General features: G+C 44.0%; 1 protein-coding gene and 1 long non-coding RNA gene across 2 annotated transcripts in view; one reads left to right on the top strand and one right to left on the bottom strand.

Annotated features, from left to right (window-relative positions):
* LOC116835518 (uncharacterized) overlaps positions 1-13238 on the bottom strand; it is a 34726-nt gene extending 21488 nt beyond the window's left edge. The window contains exons 1-2 of the long non-coding RNA XR_004376218.2: positions 12844-13238; positions 1727-2173 (exon numbers count right to left, since the gene is read on the bottom strand). This is a non-coding gene — a long non-coding RNA (uncharacterized LOC116835518). The remainder of the gene's footprint in view (positions 1-1726; positions 2174-12843) is intronic.
* A 142-nt stretch (positions 13239-13380) lies between these two features.
* FOXF2 (forkhead box F2) lies at positions 13381-19470 on the top strand. The gene is made up of 2 exons (XM_032798403.2): positions 13381-14532; positions 18489-19470. The coding sequence occupies exons 1-2, from the start codon at positions 13551-13553 to the stop codon at positions 18653-18655; spliced, it is 1149 nt and encodes a 382-aa protein (XP_032654294.1). The 5' UTR covers positions 13381-13550; the 3' UTR covers positions 18656-19470.
* Positions 19471-23763: the final 4293 nt, after the last annotated feature.

Raw genomic sequence — 23763 nt, 5'->3', positions numbered from 1 at the left:
GTGCAGTATTTGGTGAAAAATAACATAAGCATATGGAACAGAGATATATTTGGATCAAAAGTGAAAGACATAATTGGAACATATTCTCAGTAATTCACACTATTACTATACCCAGCTATCCCATAAGATCAAGACCCCAGTATTTTATGGGTTCTACAAACATAGAGAAGAAGACATTTCGCCTGCCTGAAAGATCATACGTTCTTCATTTAAGACAAGACAGATTTGTATGTGTAGATTAGGGAGTGAATAAGCTCCTCTAAGCCAATTTTTCTCTTGGATCCACACTGCTGATCTCAGGAGTTGGAATGAGTTCTCCATCTGGGAATAAATCAGTTATTTTCAGGATAGCTTTGGCAGCAAGTCTCCTTTCCCAAACATTTGCTCCGTCAGCATTTTGCTATCCTTCAGAAATGGACAGATCCACTTGTCTTCTGCATTTGTGAGGGTGGGTTTATAAAAGAAGACATGATGGGTGGGGGGAAAGAAGTTGCTTTCTGTTAAACACACAAGTTATTTCTCTGTAAATGTCCAAGGTACCTATACTCTCTATTCATCTGACCAGGAATTTGGGATGCAGGGGAGGAAGCGTAACTAAAATCAGAGCAGATTTGCGACAACTGCATTTCTGACAGTAGCCCCTCTACCAGATGAGGCTGACAGGGCAGTGTAGACAGAAGATGTGCCCTGATCACATAGCCAAAGTTGGGAATCTCTAGGGAACCCTGGCCTTAGCTATGCAGATCCCCAGAAAGCTATGTAGAAGGACGCTCTCTCTCTCACTCTCCATTTTCCTCTTAGGTGATCAGTTTCTATAGTTTTGTTTTCCTCTGAGCACATAGGCCTGGAAAAGGCAGACTTGAGGTCTCTTGGTGATAAAGGCAGTAATTTATGCAACAGCCCAGCATTGCCCATCAGCAGGGATTGAGGCTGTGAACTGCCAGCTCCAGACTACAATTCGCTATCACTTGTGCTACAGGAAATATTCATTCCTAAGTAGCAGTGGTAACCTGTTATCTTGTGTCATTCAATAGATGGGGATGTAACACACATTTTTGCCAGTGTCTTACCAGAGAGCAGCATATGGCCCTTAATGAGTCTCGGTCACTATGTATTTTAGAAGAAATAAACTAGTCTATTTGAGCATCCCCAGCTGTGCAGCTGTTAAGACTCACTGGCTGGTTATAGGAGTATTTTCACATATCAGAGCTCCAAATGTAAACGTGTTTTCTGTACTGGGGTAGTGTCCAGAGATCTCAGTCAAGCAGCCAGGGCCTCATTGTGCTACCTTCCGTATACATGCATGGTAAAAAAAAATCCCTCTTGCCCAGAAAGTAATCCTGCCCTTATGTAGTCAAGTGAATTTGTGAATGTCTCCAGAGAGCTTTGTGTCCAAAACTCCACGAATTGGGTTGTTCTCATGTGTAAGTGTAACTTTTTGAACCTGTGACAGCCATTGGTAATAGCCTGCATCATACATCATTGTCGCAGAGCACTATGCTGGGGAGAAAACTGGCTAACAAAAATGAAGGCTATCAGTGAGCATGCATGGGTTCCATCTGATAGGTGCAGAATTTTGTATCCTATTCCATTCTTTTCAGCTCTCTGTTTATGACACTTTCCTAATTTTATTAAGTATTGTTAGCATTGTTTACCAAGTCCCAAACGTGCCATTTTCCTGTATAGACTCCATAACAATGATATTATTTTCTGAATCATACTTTACCTTAATGCAACTATTTTCATGTCATTTCATCAGAAGAGCCAGTTCTCAGCTTCAATCATGCCCCAATAATAAGAAAAAGAAAGAAAACTGGAGAAAGGAGCATGCTATATGATAGTATTCAAAAAGAAACTTTCCATTGGACCTTGAGCTTACCTCCCTAACCGACATATACACGATGCAGCTAAAAATTACTCGAAAGAACATACTCACTCCTGTAATCACGCCCCTTTCATTCAGTGCTCATTTGATCTTTTCAGATATATTATTCCTTTTAACATCGCAGATTCCTGATAACTATCTAGCGATCTTAGTACCCAGCCAATATGCAACGTGATTTTCCCCTCATGGTGAACACAGGTAACCTACTTACCGATCGTTAAATCAATGGGAGTTTTGCTATTGACTTCAATGGGAGCAGGATCCGGTTCCAGCAATTCTTCTTGCAGCCTACCTCATAATTCATAAGCAATAATTAGCGTTGCGATTTATAGCAATAAAGAATAAGAATATCCCAACTAATCAATCAAAAGCTCCATAGGAAATAATTTACAATCCTACACATATAATATCCAAATGGTATAAAGCTATTGCAACGTAGTCAAGAGTCAAAGAAGAAATACTATTATTCTATGCACAACCAAAAGAGAAAGAAAGAATGTATTATAATTTAAAATTAAATTTATCTAATTTAACTACTATTTGTGTTGCTGTGAAAAGCAAGGAACTGCAGCCATTGGAGAGACTTAAGTATACTTGTCTATAACACGTGAACAGCTTTATCATTGTTCATTGAAATTACAGTAGTAAATGAGTCGTGTTCGCAAACGAGGAAATGTAAACAGTTTTCCAGGATGTCTTGTTTTGTAGCTTCTTTGGCTTGCTCTCCTGAGAGCGCTTGAAAATGCGGCGTTTCTTGCCACTTGCAGCACCATATGCGAAGAGCGATATGATGTTTGGTGCCTTTGTAAGGATTTCTTTTCATTTCCACCCAGCAACAAATATACTTACATCTTCCCTCCGACCCACCTCCAAACAGAGTATTGCAAGTCTGGGGAAATAACCTGGACCCCCATCTTGCTGCCAGATAAAAAAGAAAAGCAGTTCGATTCTCCTAAGCTTAGTATTTGATGTACTTATTTACCAATCTCTCAGTTAATGACTTTCCCTAGGTATGTTGGTAGATGACAACACTACTACTCTTTGCCTTCATAGGATATATTGGATGTTTCAACAAGAATTTGCCACTCCATGGAATTAGTCCTTTGCTTTTGTTTTCTCTCAATCCGTGGAAGGCAGTTCAAAAAGATCGCACTCTCGTTTCTCCGCTTCCCAACCAACCCTCTTTGTATTTAACCAGATCTGGATCAATCAATATCTGGTCCTTGCTTTGCAAGAGACTCCTCCGCAGGAGCTAACAAAAACAAGAAGAGACTCAAAATTCCATGCTCCTGCGTATTTCCTCCAGGGATGTTTGCCTTCGATTATTTGCACCGAGATTTTCCCTTTAGCTTTGGGCGCAAGCAGACCCCTCTCACACACAGCTGCTGTTCATGCCAAGCACCGTAACAACATGACCTAAATCGCTTAACAGATCTCACCTTTCCTTTCCCTGCAATCCAAACAATAAAACTCGACTCGAAGTTCTAATCAATGTGAACACATAGCTGAAGTGTGGTGTCAACCTTCTGTTTAAAATGGTCTTTCTGACATTTGCCTTGGGACAAATGTAATGCCAGAGCATTAGAAGCTGGATAGATGATGGATGTTTAAACTAACCTGCCTTAGGAATTCAGGTTCAGAAACTACTGTTGATTTTTCTAGTGCACTCAAATGCACTGACATATCGCTAACTCCTTGCCACCGTTGTATGTTATTGTTCAACATACACAATGTGTTTAGCATCATCAGCTGAACTGTAATCGCTTGTAAATTACCATGTAGTCTCTCACAGCTCTAACACACGTAGGTAAGAACGGACAATGCTGCCTGAGAAAGTCTCAGGGAATTCATTTGCGTAGTAAGAAACGGGGGGTGAATGTTGTTATCAGCAAACGTGACATAAAAGCCAAACAAATGGGTTCTTTGAAAAAGTCCTTTCCCCCAGTCCATGACATAATTCATCTGGGGAAAACTCCCTTTAAAATTGGCCAGATCCTCAAAGCTGTAAACTGTTTTAAGATGTGTGTACATTTCAGCCTAACGAAAAATAATTAGAACAGTTTCAATAAAAGGCATGGGCTTGTCACACCAGTCAAATTATATCGATGTATAAATCTTAAACCATTTCCCGCTCCCCAAATGTAAAGGAAACTGGATTGTAGAGCTGGATTGATGAATTATTTCGTATGAACTGGGAGTCTCGGAAACAGCTTTCTCAAAACACTCCGTTAAAAAAAAACCCCACATAATATGCAGCTTACCAGACCGAATGAGGAAATTAGGTAACCGAAAGTACAGTGCTTTTAACTCGGTTTAAAGTCACTTATCTACGCACAAAGGACGCAACGTGGGAAAGTGTATCATAAATAAAAGTCCGATTTAAAGCCACAAAAGCAAGGAAACACCGAGTTCAGGAGAAAACGTGCTGACACTCCAACCCCTTCTCCACCTCACCCCAATAGTCAATAGACTACACTGAGGCTAGCGTGTTTTCAGACCGTCTCGGACCAATAACCCTGAGTTTAGAAAATGAATGTTTGTATATCTAGAGATATCTGTCTTTACATATCAGAGGGGTAGCCGTGTTAGTCTGGATCTGTAAGAGCAGCAGAGAATCCTGTGGCACCTTATAGACTAACAGACGTTTTGGTGCATGAGCTTTCGTGGGTGAATACCCACTTCGTCAGACGCATGTCATCTGACGAAGTGGGTATTCACCCACGAAAGCTCATGCTCCAAAACGTCTGTTAGTCTATAAGGTGCCACAGGATTCTCTGCTGTCTTTACATACTCATCAGAGTAAAAAATGTCAAGCAAGAAGTCACCCCACAACAACCTGTGTTCCAGGCCCCACTGGATTTTGCAAAGATTCTTTGGGAACGATTAACGGAACTGATTCGGAGCTATTTTTGCTCTGGCAAGTAGGTAACATTCCGCGCTCATGGGCTATCTTTCGCGGGTAGAAATGCAGATTTGCAGTGACCCATTTTAAAAACACACCGTTCTACCGTTGTAGTGCGAACACCAAAGACAAACTTTTGTTTGGATCACAAGTAAAATAAATAGCAAATAATCACTTAAGTCACGGGGTTGGGAATAAACCCCTCAAAATACTTTCAGCACGTTTGGCATTCCTAGATCCTACCCCTTTAAAAAAAATAATGCAACAACCATCAACTAACGTTGATTTCGCCTTGAAGCCTGGCTGCCAAGCTGAGCACAGGGAGAATGGCTAGGAGCTGGCACGTGGCTTTAACAGCAGAGACAGGCATGGGCCCCCGGCATAACGTGATCCCAGTATGCGCAAAGTGGAGCAAGCTATTTCCTCGCTTGTCAGTTTCAGCGCAAGACTCTTGCTGCCCTGTCCCGCTGCTATTCTGTGCCCCCAATCGGTCACTTGGGAGGTGTTGGCGCTCTCCGGAGAGTAGCTGGCTTCCTGGGACACGTTCGCTCGACAGGTGGTGAAAGTGCTGGGACTGCAGCCTGAACCCCCATTCACAAGAACCCAGCGCCACCCAGCGGAAAGGACAAAACAGGAGAAAGGGACTGGGGCCCGGGGCTCCTTCTGGGGAGCCGGGAGAAAGAACGGGGGCGTGGGCCCTTTGTGAGCGGGGAATGCAGAGTTAATGGAAGCGGCTGGGGGAGATTCGGGATAGCAGCAGCCACCCCAGGTATCAAACAGCTGGAATCTGACCCACCCATAGGTGCTGGAACTAGGGATGGTGCCCCCCCTCCGCCCTTGCAGTGGTTTCCATCAGATACAGGGTTTACTGTTTGGTTCAATGGTTCTCAGCACCCACACTATACAAATCCCCTTGCCTCCCTCCCGCCACTCATACCCCTCCCTCCCTTCTAGAGCAGCAGTTCCTTCTGCCAAGGGTATGGTTTTCAAGGCTCCTTTTTTCCTTCCTGTGGGTGGGAGGAAGACAAAGCTGGACGCGCCATGCCCCCAGACCCTAAGGAGCTTAGGAAAGGAGCGGGCTTTTTAACTGTACAGCCAGTGTCACAAGTCAAAGAGGAGGCCAAGTAAATGCTTCGGCGATTCTTTCGGCTCTAGGTTTCCGAAAGGTCAGCGTACCCTTTTGACCATGATCATGGATCTGTTCTTGTTTCAGGTAGGCTCCCTCCCCTCCCGCTCTGGCGAGGTGTGTGAGGATTGTATTTGGAAAAGGAGGAAACGTCTCCCTAGAACAGTGGTGGCTGATGAATGGTTTAAACCCGTCAGAGACGTTTATGTGCCAGCCCGGCGCTGAAAGCCAGCTGATCAACCCAGCCTCAGGGATGGGAATGTGGGGGCAGAGGTGAGCTCAGGGCAGCCCTTCCAGCGCAGGCGCTCAGAGAAGGCCACCCTGAGTAGGGGAGCGCAGAGGGGCGCTGGGACAGTTTGTGCAGTAGGGAGCTGAGAGCCATGAACCAGACTGTAAGCCCTATGTATGATGGAAACCACTGCAAGCCAGGGGGCGGGGCAGCACCCCCAGCACCCCTAGTTCCAGGAGCGCATCATTTCTTCTTCCCTTTGATCCACCCATTTCCCCGGGAGACGCTCCAGCTGCGGAGATGCAGGTCACAACGCACGTGCGCCGAATCACAGCCCATAAAAATGATGTAAAATGGCTTTTATTGCTTCCTGCCCTAGTCACCGCTAGGGTCTCCCTGAACTTCCGAGGAGGTGGACAGGGGAGCGCAGAGCTCGCTCAAGAATTGGCAGCCTCGCTCTTAGGTGCTTCTTGGATTATTACTTTTTTCCAAACTATGTTCGTAAATCATTTAATAATCCGGCACTCAGTCACTCGGCCCTACCTTTGAGTGGATCGTTATATTTTATGGGCTTTACTCAGAAATTAATGAAAACTTCTCACGAACTGGGGCATGAAACCTGCTCCTGATTAGCATGTTCCCCAGACGGCCAGTTGGGCTCTCGGCAAAGGATGGGAGACGCGTAATGTTCTTTCCCTATGAGCTCATTCAATATACGCGGCACGGGCAGAAACGAATCTTTGAGTCCCTATTTTTCCAACGTAAACAGCGTAGGTCAGATTCGTATTACATTGCATGTTATGTCACATCAATCCACAGCACTTTCCTCCCTGCCCGTTAACATCGCAAGGCTAAGGCGAGCTGCTGTCTGCTTTCCACACCAACAAGGCAATCTTTAAAAAAAACAAACCGAGTCTTTTTCCCTCCACCGGATCCAACAACTTGTCCTTTCACAGTCCATATTAGAGACCACAGCCTTGATCCTGCATCAGTGAAGATAATGGGTGTTTTGCCTGGACGTCACTGGCAGCAGAATCATGCCCTGTCTTTAATATCTAGCTACAAACCCCACTCCCCATTGCAATGTGAAACCCAGACTCGCATGTGTTTCTTTACAGAATTTACCCACCCCGGGCCAAACATCACCCTGCTCTGTCAGCAGTTCCACAAGTCACCGGAGTAAGGTTCCAGTTAACATAAATAAGAGGGTCAGAATCGAGCAGCCTTCAGTGACCACCGCAAAGCAGAAGAATTCTACAGATCTACGGTGGGGGAGGGGGAAGAGAGAGTATTTTTAAGACAACTGGACTGGAATCAGATCTGACACTTTCCCTCACTCACCTAGTTACAGTGGAAGATAGTGAAGGTCGAAGCCTCGCATGAAAATCATTGACAATGTATAAAAGCTGTTTGAGCAGCAATCTCATTTGATTGGAATGTAAACCTGGGAGAGTTAAAAGCAAAACAAAAAAGGTATTGCGTGCTGAGATCTCCGGGCAAATCTTGCTGGCCTTGTTCATTGCTGTCAATGGCGCGTGGAGAGCAGGATTCGGATTTTTATTTTAAGTAGAAGTACTACGAAGCCAAAATAACTTCCATTATAAGGCTGGTGTTCAAATGTGCAATTGAAATTGAGATTGCCCTTTACTACCAATAAACGTATTTCTCCCGTTCCGACGGATCTTGCTTCTCATCCTGCGCTGGAAGATTCTGCCACAGCAGAGTTGTCACTTACCATCAGCGTGACATGTTGGAATCACAAGAGATCCCTGCATCCCTGCCTAAAAGATTCACCCTTTTCTAAGCCAAGTGTGCTGCTACTCCACTGTCCTAGCCTGAGCTGTGACGGAAAACCAGACTAGACATAGAATTTGTATTTTATCTGCTTTTTTAAAAAATACATTAATTATTATTATTGTACTCAGCGCCGCTCACGTTTTATTTACCCCGACAAAGGATGCCCGGAGACAAAAGATTTTTTTTACGTCAGATATGTTATATATTTTTGGAAGGGTCGTGTTTCCTTTAAAGAGGTGACCTATAACCTGACCGCAGTACGGGGGCTATTTTGATACTCCGGGAAGTTCATATAGAATTGTGCAGATCTCTGACTTGGGTAGGGGGGATCCTATACATTCTGCTCTGGTGGAGGAAAAGCAAGATCTACCTAAAACAATAGGCAAAGAGCCATGTTCTAAATTACAGTAGGATGGCACTTGGGAAGTAGAAAAATGATATACAGATTCCTGTCAGTGGGTGTGTGTAATATGTATGGAGTTCCTATGATAAATGCCTGGAGGTCAGACGACATATTCTTTATATACACACATTACATTAGTATGAGCTATTGAAACTACAGAGGCGAATTCTGAGTCAGTAGGTACTGCTGAGTCTCTGCCCACGTGCAGTGTGATCTCTACACTCCAATAATGAAGAGAGGTCGTCTGTAGGATTTCACTGTTTAGCTCGCCAGCTCACAGCAAACGGGACAATTACAGGACCGTGGAGAAAGGCGCCTTTGCAACACAGCAGTCTGGACCAGTAGAACAATTAGCCCTATCTGCCTCGCATACCTGAGCCGGGCTGCTGTACAGAAGGCTGCCTTGCAAAAGTCTGTGTCAGTCTTTCTGCTGCAAGCCTGTAGCCTGCCTGTGAGTCTGAAGGTGGTGTCCGGCAGCAGACTCACATCTGGGAGAGCTAAAGGGGTCATCAGCCCACTCTTTCCCCAATCCATTTTTGTTGCTGCTTCATAATTTATCTACTATCTAGAAAGCACGCATTGCTGCATTCTAAGAGGAGACTTTCCCTGGAGCCCTCCTCTCTCAATCCGTGAAGAGGAAGAGAGGGTATTATACACTCACACAGTTCGAACGATGCATGGTATATGCAGACTCGGAACAGCGGCAACAAATCTTAGGTTACAGAGTGGCTTTCCGGAAAGCTGAAAAACCCATCTTAGCGTGCTGAATAGACCAGTGCCGGGAAACAGAAAGGCTCCAAGAGAAAATAGCAAAAGGCTGCGAGATCCGAGAAACTTTCACACTTTCCATGTCACTGATGTTAGCTGGCCCTGTACAACATTCCTGCACATTAGTTTCCACTTGAAGAATTCCAAGCGCACAGATCCTGCACTTCCTCCTCAGGCAAGAATCCCACTGAAATCAAGGGTAGATCGAAATCAATGGGAGTTTTGCTTGAGTGAGGCATAATAATAGGGACCCTGATACATTGTTTTCGGGTGTTTCTTTTGTTTTACTCCTCATTCTCCCTCTCCTCAACTGATTTCATTTTAAGAATATTTTGCTACTGTATATAGTTTTTGTGTCTCTACCTTTGTACATAACCAACGAACTCCATTTCTCTCCTCTTAGTGTCTCCTACCCCAGGGTATTCAATACAATTCCCACTGATGGGAGAAGTGTATAACTTCTCAGACCAAGGCAACTTTCCTGCAGCAGAGAATAACCTAAAAGGGTTCGTCCTCGATATCCAAAAAGACATGGGAAAACATTCCGTCCTAAAATGGAAAATGTATTTACTACCGTCTGCTGCTTATTTCTCTCCAAGTCTTGCGTGATTCAGCACACTTTGGAAAACGGTAGAAATCCTTTCATTTAAAACGTCCTACTCTTACTGCAATTTAGGATTCTCAACTAGGTTCATAAACTATTCAAGCTACGCTGCCTTTAAAAGTTAGTTGCCTAAAGTGCGGCTGACTTTCTTTTGTAGAGTATTTCCTTTTCTATCCTTTAGACACAGGCTGATCCGAAGAGAGCACTGATTGCTTTATGGACACAGTCCCTATCGGAAAAGCAGTTAGGTGGTTAATCTATTACAAAGATTTTCAAATGTCAAAGTCCCCCCACCCCCAACACACACACACACCCGTAGCCAAAAGAGGCATCAAATCATTGGAGGACAAAAGGGAGTGTGCAGTTCTGAGGAAGATGGCTATAAAAAGCGTCCTGTCTGTGACATGTGCGTTTGCAAAACGGAAAATCCATCCAAATAAACATTGGGATTGCAGGCCTGTTGCCAAAGGCCCAATAGAAGCCAAGAGGTCTAGGGGCTCAGGACAAAGAAAGGGCAGCAGAGTCTGGGATTGGTACTAAATCCTTTCCCCCATTCCAGCCCTTCCCCTCCTTCCTTGCTCAGTCAACTCGCTTTGAAGGGACTTGTCTCGTTTTTGGATTTTTCTTTAGGTTTTACTGAGAGAGTCTATTGGATGATCGCTTTAGTTGATCAGCATTTTCAGCTAGCGCAAAATGCAGTCATATCCCTAATGCTGAAATATATCTGTCTAGCTCAGCCTCAGCCTGTCTAGATCTATGTACATCTAGATAAATTCAGACACCCTGAAACTGACAGTGGAGAGAAAATCCTCCAGGGCTTAAGGAAACGTACTTTCACAATACTGAAGGGATTTGTTTAAGTTTCAGTCTCGGATTTAATTGAAAAAATGCTTCTCATATGCCGGACCTCAGAACAGGGAGAGAGGGGGGGAGAGAGCCTGCAGTTAAGAAGGAAGGTTTCTGAGACAGCAGTAAACATTTGTCTTTCATATTTGTTTCGCATTTTCTTAACTGGTTTAAGCTATTTTGTTTATCCCAAGAAGCAGAGGGGCACGGACATGAAACTGAAACCGCGATAATGAAGAGATTTCCTAGAATAAAAACGATGATTATAGAACACCATCTGACTAACCATATCTGCCAAAAGTGTAATGTCCGTATACTATGGCAAAAGCAGAGCATTTGTGCTCCAAAGCTGGGTTAAGCACAGAAATCAATACACCAACTAAAATAAACATCTTCACCAACCAGCAAATGTACTTTTGTTTAATCATGGGAACCACAAGCCGATACCAACAGCAAAAAGTCGTGGAAACATTCAGTACCTTGTCTCGGACGCAGGATTCGTGTGGCTAAAAATAAAGAAGACAGTAAAACTCAGACGCAGAGACCACCACTGGTGCTGCTAGTGCTCGATGATCATTTGAATTCATTGTAAATAGCACGCCTGGCTTCTTAATGATTTGTTTAAAGTAATAGTCTGCTAGGCAGAGTAAATTCCTGTCAGGTATAAGGAATCTCACGCAATTTGTTGCCCTTTTTCCCCTGTAAAGTGGAGATTAATGCAGAATACTAATGGCAAATAGGAGGTGTTTCTCTGCTCACTTGGGGCTATTCTGGTTTACTTGTGAAAGTTCTTTCTAATTTGCTTTGTAATAAAGAGACGATGCAATTGCATTTTCTTACACCGCGAGTAGAGATTTCTCCTGAAAGGTACTTTGAGCGAATCCCCCCCCTCCCACATAATATTGTTTAAACCTAATGATCTGAAATGTATCAGGTTGGAGTTATTTCACATAAAGTTATCCCCTTTAAATTTAATAGAGAGAACCTATAGAGGTGTATTGAAATATAAACTTGAAGACTTTACAGTTCTCTGATAGTGGAATGACCTGGAGATTTAAACAGATGTCTCAGAGTTTAGGAGAAAAAATTGATCAGGCTCAGGGGTGGATTTTAAATGCAAAAAAAAGAGATTTTTTTTATTCTCTGAGGAGGTAATTCCAAAAGCTCAGAAATCGCGCCTTCAACTACAGTATGAGAACAACTTATACCAATGTCTTACGAAAGGTAAACAATATTGGCAAAGCGATTGTGGGGGGCGGGGTCCTATTAAAATGTGTGGTAAATAGTGTGGAGCTTTGTAGTGTTTTCTTAGCTGATTCTCAGGTACAATCAAGCCATTTTCGGACACATTCCCATGTATGTAGCAGTGATGAGCTGGAGGAAGCTGTCGACGCCTGTTCAGTTAATTTAGGTTTTCTTTGTCTAATTACTGTGGAGCTTAGGGAAAAGGAGCCGGGCTCAGGGCAGTAAACTGACACTTGGGCTCTGTGTGTGGTATCCAGGCAGAGTTTGATGGAAAAAGCCTGCTTCCACTCAACTGCAGGTCACTGTCTAAGACCAGCCCCAGCCCCAACCCCCCCTCCCTGCGTATACCCACCAGCAAGCACTGCAAGGAGCTGCACTGGAGACAGACAGACACACACTGCTTCAGGCACATTGATATGGCGTCCTGCTCGGCCCCAAACCTTTCCTCTCTGTGCTCCAGCATCCCCTTCTCCTCCACTTCCATCCATCTCCCGGCCCCACGGATTTAGAGATCTTACACACACACACCTACCTACCTTTTGTCTCTCTTTCTCCCCCCCCCCTTCTCCCCTTAATTCCTGAATCAGACCCTGTTTCCAAGCACGTGTAACCCTATAACTGAACCGGGGGTTCCATTGGAAATGATTTCACCAGGGGCACATCATTTTTTAGCAATGTCTAGCGAGCTGGTTCTCGATATAAAACTCTGGCAGGCTGTCAGCGGCAATATTGCTGTCTCGGGTTCTATGCAGATACCCAGTGACCGACACACACACACACACACACCGGAATTATTCTGCTCCTTGCTCAACATTCGTTTTGTTGCGTGGTGTGGAAATTGAACCTGGGGCTGGTGCCCTAGCAAAGTCCACGCACAGGTGGGTACGTTCAGATGCTCCTCCTCACTCCTGCGATCTCCCCCCCCCGCAACTGCTGCTCTGTGGGAAACTCCCTCCACCCCAAGAGGGGGGGCATTCCTTCAAGCGACAAGAAAGCATGCAATTGCCATGCCAGGAAAGAGAGAGCTCGGCACGTTACCTTTGGAGTCTGGCACACTGGCGTGTGGCTGTGGGGATTGAAATGTCTAAGTGAGGTTGATGAATGGTGTAATTGCGTGTGTTAGGGAGGGTAGCTAGAGCGATCTGGTGCTGCAGCGCCTCCAGCCCAGATGACGAGTGGACAGGGGCCAGCTGGAAAGGGGGTGGTCTCTCTCTTGCTCGCTCACTCTCTGTCTCGCTGCTGCTGGGCTGAGTTCTCGGAGGGATTCAGGGGGGTCTGAAGAACAAGAGCAAGATTCAAGGAACTGATAGGTGGCCGGGTTTTGTTTGGCTGCGCAGCCTCGACGCCAAACTCGAGGGCTCTCGTGCTTCCTCCTCTCGAAGGATCAGGCAGCGAGGGATGGCCGCCCGGTGGGGGGGCCCCGCTGGAATGTCAGAAGCCCTGAGCTGAGCCCTCCCCAAGGCAGTGCAGTGAGGGGGCAGGGGGCGAGCCGGAGCGCAGCCTAATCCGTCCTGTCAAGTGCCTCACTCGCCTCGGCGGAAAGGAGGGGAGCCATTGCGCAAGGGGCCTGGCGGGCGATGCTGAGGGAGTGATGCACAGGGCTCTGCCTGCAGTCCACAGCCACCGCCTCCAGCAGCAGCACTAGGAGGTGCCCCGGGAGTAGCAGTTCTTCCCCTCCCCACAAGCCCATCGGGCACCCACCCGCTCCAGTCTCACCCCACCCCTCCATTCCCTCCCTCCGCCAGATGACCACCGAGAGCGGCCAGCAGCAGCTGGAGCCCCCGGCCCCTCTCCGCTCCTGCAGCCCGGCTGCCGGAGCTCTCCAGTCCGCCTTGATGAGCCAGCCGCCCCCCTCCGCCCTGGAGACCTCCTCCTCCTCCTCCTCCTCCAGCAAGAACAAGAAGGCGAGCTCGGGGCTGCGGCGGCCCGAGAAGCCCCCGTACTCCTACATCGCCCTCATCGTGATGGCCATCCAGAGCTCGCCCACCAAGCGGCTCACCCTGAGCGAGATCTACCAGTTCCTGCAGAGCCGCTTCCCCTTCTTCCGCGGCTCCTACCAGGGCTGGAAGAACTCGGTGCGCCACAACCTCTCGCTCAACGAGTGCTTCATCAAGCTGCCCAAGGGGCTGGGCAGACCCGGCAAAGGGCACTACTGGACCATCGACCCGGCCAGCGAGTTCATGTTCGAGGAAGGCTCCTTCCGCCGCCGGCCCCGGGGCTTCCGAAGAAAGTGTCAGGCGCTCAAGCCCATGTACCGCATGATGAACAGCATCGGCTTCAGCGCCTCCATCCTGCCCCAGGGCTTTGACTTCCAGGCGCCTTCTGCCTCCCTAGCGTGCCACGCCAACGGCTACAACCTAGACATGATGACTAACTCCATGGCCGGGGGCTACGACGCTCTGAGCGGGGGGCATCACGCCCCTCACATGTCCCCCAACCCGGGCTCTACCTACATGGCCAGCTGCCCTGTGACTTCCAATGGGGACTACGGCCCCGACAGCAGCAGCAGCCCCGTGCCGTCCTCACCCGCCCTGGCTAGTGCAATTGAATGCCATTCCCCCTACACGAGCCCGTCCGCTCACTGGACAGCATCAGGGGCATCTCCGTATATAAAGCAGCAGGCCCTGCCACCCAGTAACCCAGCCTCAGCGGGCATCCACTCCAGCATGTCCAGCTACTCTTTGGAGCAAAGTTATCTGCACCAAAACGCCAGGGAGGACCTGCCAGGTAATATACCTCCTTCAACTTTCCTTCCTTAACGGCCGGGGCTGGGCTCTTGCTAGGATTAGAGGAGGCTCTCCGGTTGCTGCCTTGGGTCGGCCAATCTGGCGGTTGACTCTGGTTTACTGAAGCTGTCAGATAAGAGCCCAGGAACAAGGGCGAGGCTGGGGCTGCTTTGTGTTTTCTCTGAAAACAGAGCTTGACAAGAGAAAACAAAACCCGGCCCGAGAAGTACAAATAGAGCTATTGTTCTGGAACATATTTGCTCTGGTTCTGGCTAAGTAGAGGGAGGACAAAAATTGCCATCCACTACTGCCTTGCTCTGGGTTTGGATCTTAATACGAACATGAGCGTTAGTGTTATTACTCGTTTAGAGGCTAAAACCCAGATCCTTCTCTTTATGGTATTGTCAGTTTCAACCCGTCTTGTACATTTGCTTGATTTCTTAGCCAGAAATACTAGGAAAACCACAAAGAATTACAAATCCGTCATTAAATACAAAAACCCAGGGAGATTTATAGTAGGAGTGACTTTAAAGGTGTTTAATATTGCCTCCAAAGTCTTGCAGGCTGCGGTGGGGGGTAAAAACCCGCTAATCTTTAAAAATGCAGAGGAGATTAAAGCAGATACAATTTATTTCTACAACCAGAGCGGAAAATGTGTCTGGATTTCTCCCCTCCCTGCCTGCTCTAGTGATTATAGAAAATGTATTCTTAGAAAAACTGGAAAGGGGACATTAGTGGAGAAAACAAGGCACAAAAATGGGTAAAAGATGTTAAGTTCTTAGGGGGGAATTTTCCAAATAGTCCTTTTAAATGTGGGTCTTGGAGGTTAACCAAACAAAGACAGTCTGGGCTGGACCACACCGAAGAGGATTTTAGCCTGACTTAACCCATATGAGAGCAGGGTCTTGTTCAATTTTATGGGAATTTCAACAAGTAACAAATACAGACGACCCTCTTCGTTAGGTTCCCCCCTCCCTTCCTGAAGGGCTGTCAATCATTCCTCAGTTCATCTCAGAGAATCGCACTGTAGCTTTCGATCTAAAAAACCCAGCCTTCACTTTGGAAAGCAATGTTTAACATTTGCTGTCGGCTTTGCTCGCAGAGAAGCAACTTTTTAACAATGCAAACGGTTCTGGATGTTCTTTAGGAAAGGAAGATTTAAAGTTTGCATTAGCTAAATTTATTTCAGCAGTGAAGCTGACCAAACAAAACCGCACAGCGTTAAAATCTTGAAAATAAACTCAGAGGCTGATTTGTAAAGCAGCAGCAGCTACAGGAATTCAGTACTTTACAGCAGCTCCTGGGAAATGGACCTTGGTCCAGAAAGCAATACGCGAACCTTACCTCTGCAAAGAGTTTCTATCTGCCCAGGCGGAATCTGCACTTTCGAAATGCCAGATTATAGCCTCGTTTAATGGTAAATCCCGTTCTACAGATTAGATTCATTCTTCACCTTGGTTTTAAGATCAGAACAATAATCTTCCTTTTCCGTTTTCAGAACAGACACGCGCGTTCGCAATTGCATATTCTCATCAACCCCTCGAGAAACACTTTCATAACCTTCGGACAGCTTTTAGAAATGCTTTGAGATTTACAAATAAAAAAAGTTTCCCAAAAATATAGTAAGCAGCTTCAGAGAGAATGGAATCAACAGGATCTTAGAAGTGACGTTTATTGTCAGAGTGCAATATTTTAATTTTGAAAGGGACATGGAGACAATCCAAGAACAGTTTTGTTTTGTTTTTTCAAACAAAGGATTTTGTTCTACCGTGAAAAACACACTCTTGGAAATATCTGAGTTATTTAAATCCAGTTTCATTCTTTTAAAACGTAAAAGTAGTACAGATCCCATAGCTAGCTCGCTACTGTACATATAGAGCTAGCTTATCTATCTAAGCTCATTTGTGCCAAAGGGATAAATTCATATTTATTTCAGATGTGCTAGACGAGAGGGCAAATCGTGCAATCAGTTTAATGGAATTTCCAATTCATTTCAATACATAGTTTTTTTGTTTAAAAACTAATGCCATGATTTGGGCCCAGGCCTTTAGTGAAAGCAGTTCAGATCATCATACCCTAGGTAGCTAAAAAGGTTTTGTTTGTGAATATATATACTTCTGTATATGCTGTATTATATGGTAAAAAATAGTTCCTGGGTTTGTAAGAATTCTTAACAGTAAATGAATAAGAGCAATTATTTCTCATTAATCTACAACGCACAGGCAATAACAAGTGCACATAGTGGTTCTGTAGCTGCTTTTTTATTAGTTTAATGCGACACAGATTTGGTTCCAAAATGTGTTTTTATCGGTCAATAAACCTATATCAAATCACTAGCCATTTAACTTAGTGATGGTGTAGAGTTTAAGCCTTGGACTTGCATCTGATTCAAGAATAAGAAAAGAAAAGATTGGAAACAGAACCTTGTTCTCCTGGAGGCTTGAGGGAGACATTTTTTCGCACACTATTAAACCACGCTCACTGATTGAATCAGGGTTGTAATAAAGTGCAATGGTTTATTGTGAGCATACCAGCCGGGTTATTAGAAAGACCAAGGAAATCCAGCGAAATAATCACCTCTACACAGTGAGCACTGTGGGGTGAGGGAAGGGACAATGACAGCAGCTCAGGAAGAGATAGGCATGCTGCAATGAGTACAGTACGTGCCTCACGGTAAGGGGGCTGCCTAGCCTCCGGGCACAGAAGCTGCGAATGCATTTGCCTTGGAATCTATAAAGTTTTATCCAGTTTAGATGCTGATGTTCGGTGCTGTCGGAGATTTGCTCCCAGTCTCTGCGGGACTCTGTGATAAGCTACTGAAGAACCTCGAATGAGCTTCTTTTCCAATCAGATTTGAAAAAGTCCAATAGGCCGGAGAAAAATTCTGAACCCACTGAACATTCCATTTCAGATATGAACAGGTTGCGCTGGGAGGGGAAAAGCACCCCTGGGTTAGATCCTGCAGTCCTTTCTCAAGCAGAGCTCCCACGGGGAGAATAAAGTCTGATAAGGACCTCAGGACCACAGTTGTATAGCATTGCTCCCCAAAGAGTACAGCCCATCAGGGACCGGGCACACCGGCGTGTGGCTGTGGGATTTGAAATGTCTGAGTGAGGCTGATATGTGATGTATATACTGGTGATACGGTATGGTGGAGGTATTGTACTTTTTTTGTTTAAGGGTAGGGCATCATTCCTCTGTATCTTAAGTATATGAATATACATGTACAAATATAGCGAGATACAGTATACACACACACTCACTCACATTCTATAACTAACAAAATTACTTCTCATTGATCCTCTACCCACTGAAGTCAATAACAAAACTTCCCTTTAATTTTAATAGGGTAGGATCAGGATCATTATCTACACTGCATACAGAAAAAAAAGTGCAGGTGTGTTCGTATAGTTGCACACGCACACACACACACACACAGTACAGAGATGTGTGTGCGCAACTCCAGTGAACACACCGCGCGCGCACACACGCACCATATCCATGCTATATGTATATGAGGGTTTGCATGTTGTGGGTATATATTATATAGATAAATGGATCATACATACAATCTATATCTCTACACCCACACTGAAAGCATATTATTTGTATACACACATACACTCACACAAATACACACAAAAACTATTTAAGTATGTAGGTGTGCACAATAATTTTACTTTTTTTTTTTTTTTTGAGAAATGGGACAAGACTACTATATCGTGTAAATTTCAATAGCCTTTGGACTGTCTTTTTAAACCGTCTTCAAGGAAATTAACATTTTGAGGAGGCCTTCTTAAATGGTCCAGAAGGCTACGTCATAACTGTGACATTTAATTTCCCCATGTATCTGAATTTATATTCGCCATAAGTGCGATGCATGTCAGACAGAGAACCACTCTTTCAGACAGAGTCGAGCTAATTTCTGAGAAGCCTTATTATTTTCTTCTCTTGCAGTGGGATTGCCTCGCTACCAGCATCACTCTTCCCCAGTGTGTGACAGGAAAGATTTTGTTCTCAATTTTAATGGCATTTCTTCTTTTCACCCTTCTGCTAGTGGATCTTACTATCATCACCATCACCATCAAAGCGTCTGTCAAGATATCAAACCCTGTGTGATGTGAACTTAGCACTACCAAATAAAGACAGTCAGGTGGTTGTTTAACAGATTTGAGGTATAGACGGACTCACGCAGATAAAATGTAATGTGCACTCCTGATAGCATTGAGTAGTACACAAGTCACTTAGCAAAATTACATAAGGAAGCACTGTTTACCATTTTGTCCCCTGCCACACCTTGAAGGACAGAAAAAGTTGATGTAAGCTCCAAAGCTTTTTTGAAAGGTTTTCTTTTGTGTGTGTATGTGCTTGGGAGGGCGGGGGAACGGGCTCTTTTATAGGAAGTCTATCCAAGTTAATAATAAAATACATTTCTGTGATCTCCATTGTCCTAAAAATTAGGGTCTGCAAAAGTGGTCAGTTCAATCATTTAAAAAAAAATAGAAACAAGTTTCCTTTGACTGGGAAAAATCTGCCTCAGCCAACACCAGCGGGAAATTCCACTTCTAAGTGGTTCGAGCGTTAAATAAAGTTAACTTTTTTCAAAACACTTTCCACGGATCCCAGCACCAATCAATATTATTAAAAATATATTGTTTAGAAGTTACGTGTATAGAGTTAAGAAAGTTCTTTTTCCAGTATTGCAACAATACAATGTTTTGTTTTTATTTTTTACAAAGTTGTTTTCTACCACAGTATTTTTAAAAAGAAATATTTTAAATACATCTTGTGTATACTCGCACACTTAACTGCTTTAAAAGGAGAATATATTTGCACTTATGTATACTTTTTACAGTTTGCCAAAAATATTTTGATGTATAAATTCTTTTTCAATAAAATGTATATAAACGAATATGCACTGGACAGGCATTTAGTTTCACTCTAACCCTTCTTGTAATTGTCCATTTAAACGCAAGCGTAGTAAGAATAATAAGGCACCCTAGACCCTGCAGGTACTATTGAAGGGAGGATGAGAGTAATTGACCTGCAGAGGGATTTGTGTCCTGAGCAAGCCTTAGGTCTGGAGTCTCTCTCTCTTTCGAGTTTTCTACTCTTTATTTTCCCCGGCTAATTATGGAGGGTTTGCAGTAGTATGTTAACATAAAAAACATCTGTTAGTCTATAAGGTGCCACAGGTTTCTTTGCTGCTTTTACAGATCCAGACTAACACGGCTACCCCTCTGATAAAAACAAATAATCAAGATGTTAGAAATCCAAACAGTCTTTCAGTTATATGTAAGGCCTCAACTGCACTGAACAATCTCATTGTCAACAATCATCCAGTTGACAATGATATTGATTTCTTTTTCAGAATTGTTTTCTTGTATTAATGCCCTGGGTAGAAGTTGGCCCAAATTCTGCTGTCCTTGTCCTTATCGAAACAATGAACTCAACAGGAGTTTGGGGTGCGCTAGGAATACAGGATCAAGCTACATATAAATAGCGCCTTGTCACTTCTGATTGTGGGGCTGGCTTTTTGTAACTCAGAAAAGCATTCTCCTGTTCCTTAACTAAAATCGTGGCTTCTTAATTACCCATTCAGGTAGTCATTAGTAGTTCTAATGTCAAGATACTGAAAACATATGCCTGAGTGTCAGTGGGGCAGCGGCAAGGAACCCCAGGGACAGATCTAAGATTACACGGAGCTGAACATTTACTCAAGCTCAGCTCATAAAGTCAATTCATCCCTTAAATCCATTGGAGTTCACGAGCTATACACCTTTCTGCTTACGTAAAGCAGTGAAGTCACGTTTATAAGCTACAAGCCTTTGATCACACCTTGGGACCCCTGTATGAAGCCTTAAAAGAGACTTCCACACTGGGGCGGGGGGATCAGACGCACTAACGTCTCTTGAAGTCTCTTCTCCTTACTGTATTGGCTGGATTTCTTAATGGACCATCTCAAGCTTTTCAAGTTTTCATGTGCATCCCCCAATGGAAGCAAAATGAAACTGTACGTGCAAGGATTGTTGCCTCAGAAATTCACCCCCTCTCCCCCGATGCCATTCCATTCCATAAACCATGTTGCGAATTAAATATGAAGGATGTTGTTGTTCTGCTTCCTCGGTAGATTAGATAGAATAGAGCTGATGTATGTTTTCCCTCACGTCACATTTTCTTAGGTGAAAGAAACTGCGGCACAGTCTTGGCCAATTCAGTGCTAAAAGATCTGTTCCCCCTTAGACAGCAAGTTTGCCCCCTGATCGCATGCAATCATATCCTCGGGCATAATACAACTCAGTGCAGTTCCAGTCCATATTAAAAGGAAGGAAACAAACTCCTATTTAAAGTGTAGCATCTATATCACCCTGGCGCCTTTGAACACTAAGTAGGGAGTAAATTTGATCAGAATGATTTTTTTTAAAATCTCAATTTTTATATTTATACTCAAACATGCCCTTTTTCCCCTGAGCTTCTCAGGGGCCTGCAATAAATTATAAAGTCAGTTTCAGAGTTTACTCCGACCACAGTGCTGTGTTTACATTCTTTCCAAGGCAAGCCTGCATGGTCGTAATTTATATCCTAAACACTTGAACGTAACTTGTTTATACAGAGAATGACAGGACCTCAAAGACAAAAAAACTGAATTTGCCTAACAGATTGAATAGACCATGGTTCTAGTGCCCCCTAATGGACCCACCGCGTCATTGAACATTAAGACCGAAATATTAAAAGCATTTGCAGTGCTTCAAATTTTCGTATTCGATATATTTTTGTTCTTTCTATTTCTGGAGATGATTCCATTGCGGGCAATATTCTCTCTCAGCTCTTCATAACAAGAATGCAATACTAGGAAATATTGCAGTTTTGAGCTTGCCTTTGCTTTTGTATTTCTGGACGGTAAATTTACGTTTTCTTTTCCACGCTTTTAGACAGACAAACAGAGAACGCTTCAGAAACAGAACTATTTAACTGTCCTCAGGAGCAGGGGAATGGCAGTGAAACGGATTCCTAATCTTCACCCAATAATTCTTTCAAATTTAAGTGACTTGCAAAGGGGAAAAAATACAATTAAATAAAAACAAATTAGCCCTATTTTAATTTTTAGTGTTTGCTACTGTAGGCATTCAGTGCTTGTCTAGCTTGCAAGACTCCAGTAACCTCCAGGGCTACTGAAATCACAAGAGTTAAATGCCAGACTGCTGTGCAGTTGCAGAAGGGACTTTTAATCTGACAACTGAAAATGTTCTAGGGTTTTGTTTGCTTTGTGGATCATCAATGGTTACCTAACATTCTGGAGGAAGGAGGCCTTCCTTAAAGATCCAACTTCTCCAGCGTTTTAATTGACAGGTTAATTTTCACAGTACCTGTATGGGAAGCACCCAGGAGGCTCCAGCAAAACGACAGAAGACTAGAGTTCACATCTTGATATTTCTGAAGTTTAAAAACCAGAATTGTGTTATTTATTCTGAAAAATTCCTTTCCGGGCTTCCACTTACATCCTAACCAAGCAGAAGGGGCATGACCCCAATTAGGGAGGGGGAAAAAAAACCCTTTGTGGGTCAACCTTTAGGGAAACCTATAGCTGATTCACTGAAATGGATATCAACTGGTATAAAATGCTGCCGACAATGTATCTCAGTCAGCCACCAGCTCAAGTAGCACCATGATTAATTATCAGAATTTTCAGTGATCATGCCCTATTTCCTAGCTCTGCTTCTTTCATCCCTTTTGCACTCCATGTCCGCTGACATGTTTCTTTCTGCCTTAGTTTCTGTCTACACCTCACCCTAGTATCGAGGCTCTAGCTTCCTTCCTTTGACTGCAGTTTAACCCGAGTCACACAGCTCTACCGGCTGAGTGTGAAAATATGATCTATGTCATGGGTTCTGAAGCTAAGGGTCACAACCAGATTTCAGGGTGGTGTGGTCACGTCCCTCCCCTTTCTTTATGGCTCAATGTAAGGAGAGCTCCAAATTACCTTCTGTTCTAATATGGGGGTCACAGTGTGAGGAAGTCGAGACCCACTGATCCGCACTCACAACTAAACTCATCCATGTTAGGTGAGCAATATAGTTCGCACTTGCTGGGAGAGTTTGGAGTAATTGAATTAAATGTGGACTAAACACAAACATTTCCACAACTAAAATCACATTAAAGCAAGGTTCTGTAACACAGGAAGGAAATCTTGACCACGAACACTACAGTCGACCAAAAGTTGGAATGCATCTAATCTACATTTTTCTCTCCATCTGCTGATTTCTTCACAGGCTGAAGCACCAACATGGGGAATTGCTTGGTAGTGTACGTTACACTAGAAAAACCTCAGCCACTCAAAAGACAGGAAAGTTCTGGCAAAGCCGTTTAACATTTACAAAATTAGCCAAGTGCAGATCTATCTTGTGTGAGATGTTGAAACTGTAGCAACTATTTGATCAACATATTCCCGAAAACATCCAGTGTATTTATTTAACAAAATTCACCCACAGCTTATTCTATTAAATGTCAGAAGATTGATTTTGTACTGTATTTTAATCCAGATTGACAATGTACTTTCATTTTCTTGTTCATTGTCTGCAGAATCCAGAGAAATTTTAGCCAACTTTCATGGCAAAGGAAGGTTAAAGAGTTTTGGTCAGTGGGATTTTTGTTCAGGGTTTTCACACCTCAGCTGCTAGAAGAGGGCCTCATCCTCCCTGATTGAACTAACCTCCTTATCTCTAGCCTGCTTCTTGCTTGCATATATATACCTGCCCCTGGAAATTTCCACTACATGCATCCGACGAAGTGGGTATTCAGCCAGGAAAACTCATGCTCCAAAATATCTGTTAGTCTATAAAGTGCCACAGGACTCTTTGCTGCTTTTACAGATTCAGACTAACACGGCTACCCCTCTGATACTGATCAGTGGGAGTAAACCTGATTTTATTGAACGCTGAAAGATATGTCCCTGACACGGGAGCTGAGATTTAATTAATTGTGTTCAATAAAGTGCAGCATTGTCAAGCAGGCCTTGATTCATCTTTTCATTCCAATTTTAAGCCTGTGAATAGTCCCATTAAAATTGATGGGATTAAGCACATTTTTAAAATTAAGTGCTTGCTGAATAGATTGGTTTGCTGAATCAGGATCTTAACGCACTATAGACAATGCTCAGATGTGATGCTGATGAGCATTGTGAAACAACAAACATAGAATAGGCTATACCTGATTCATACACAGCAAGGAAATT

The sequence above is a fragment of the Chelonoidis abingdonii genome, chromosome 2 (genome assembly GCF_003597395.2).
Source record: "Chelonoidis abingdonii isolate Lonesome George chromosome 2, CheloAbing_2.0, whole genome shotgun sequence".
Taxonomy (NCBI): domain Eukaryota; kingdom Metazoa; phylum Chordata; order Testudines; family Testudinidae; genus Chelonoidis; species Chelonoidis abingdonii.
This window is presented reverse-complemented; position numbering and strand designations above follow the sequence as displayed.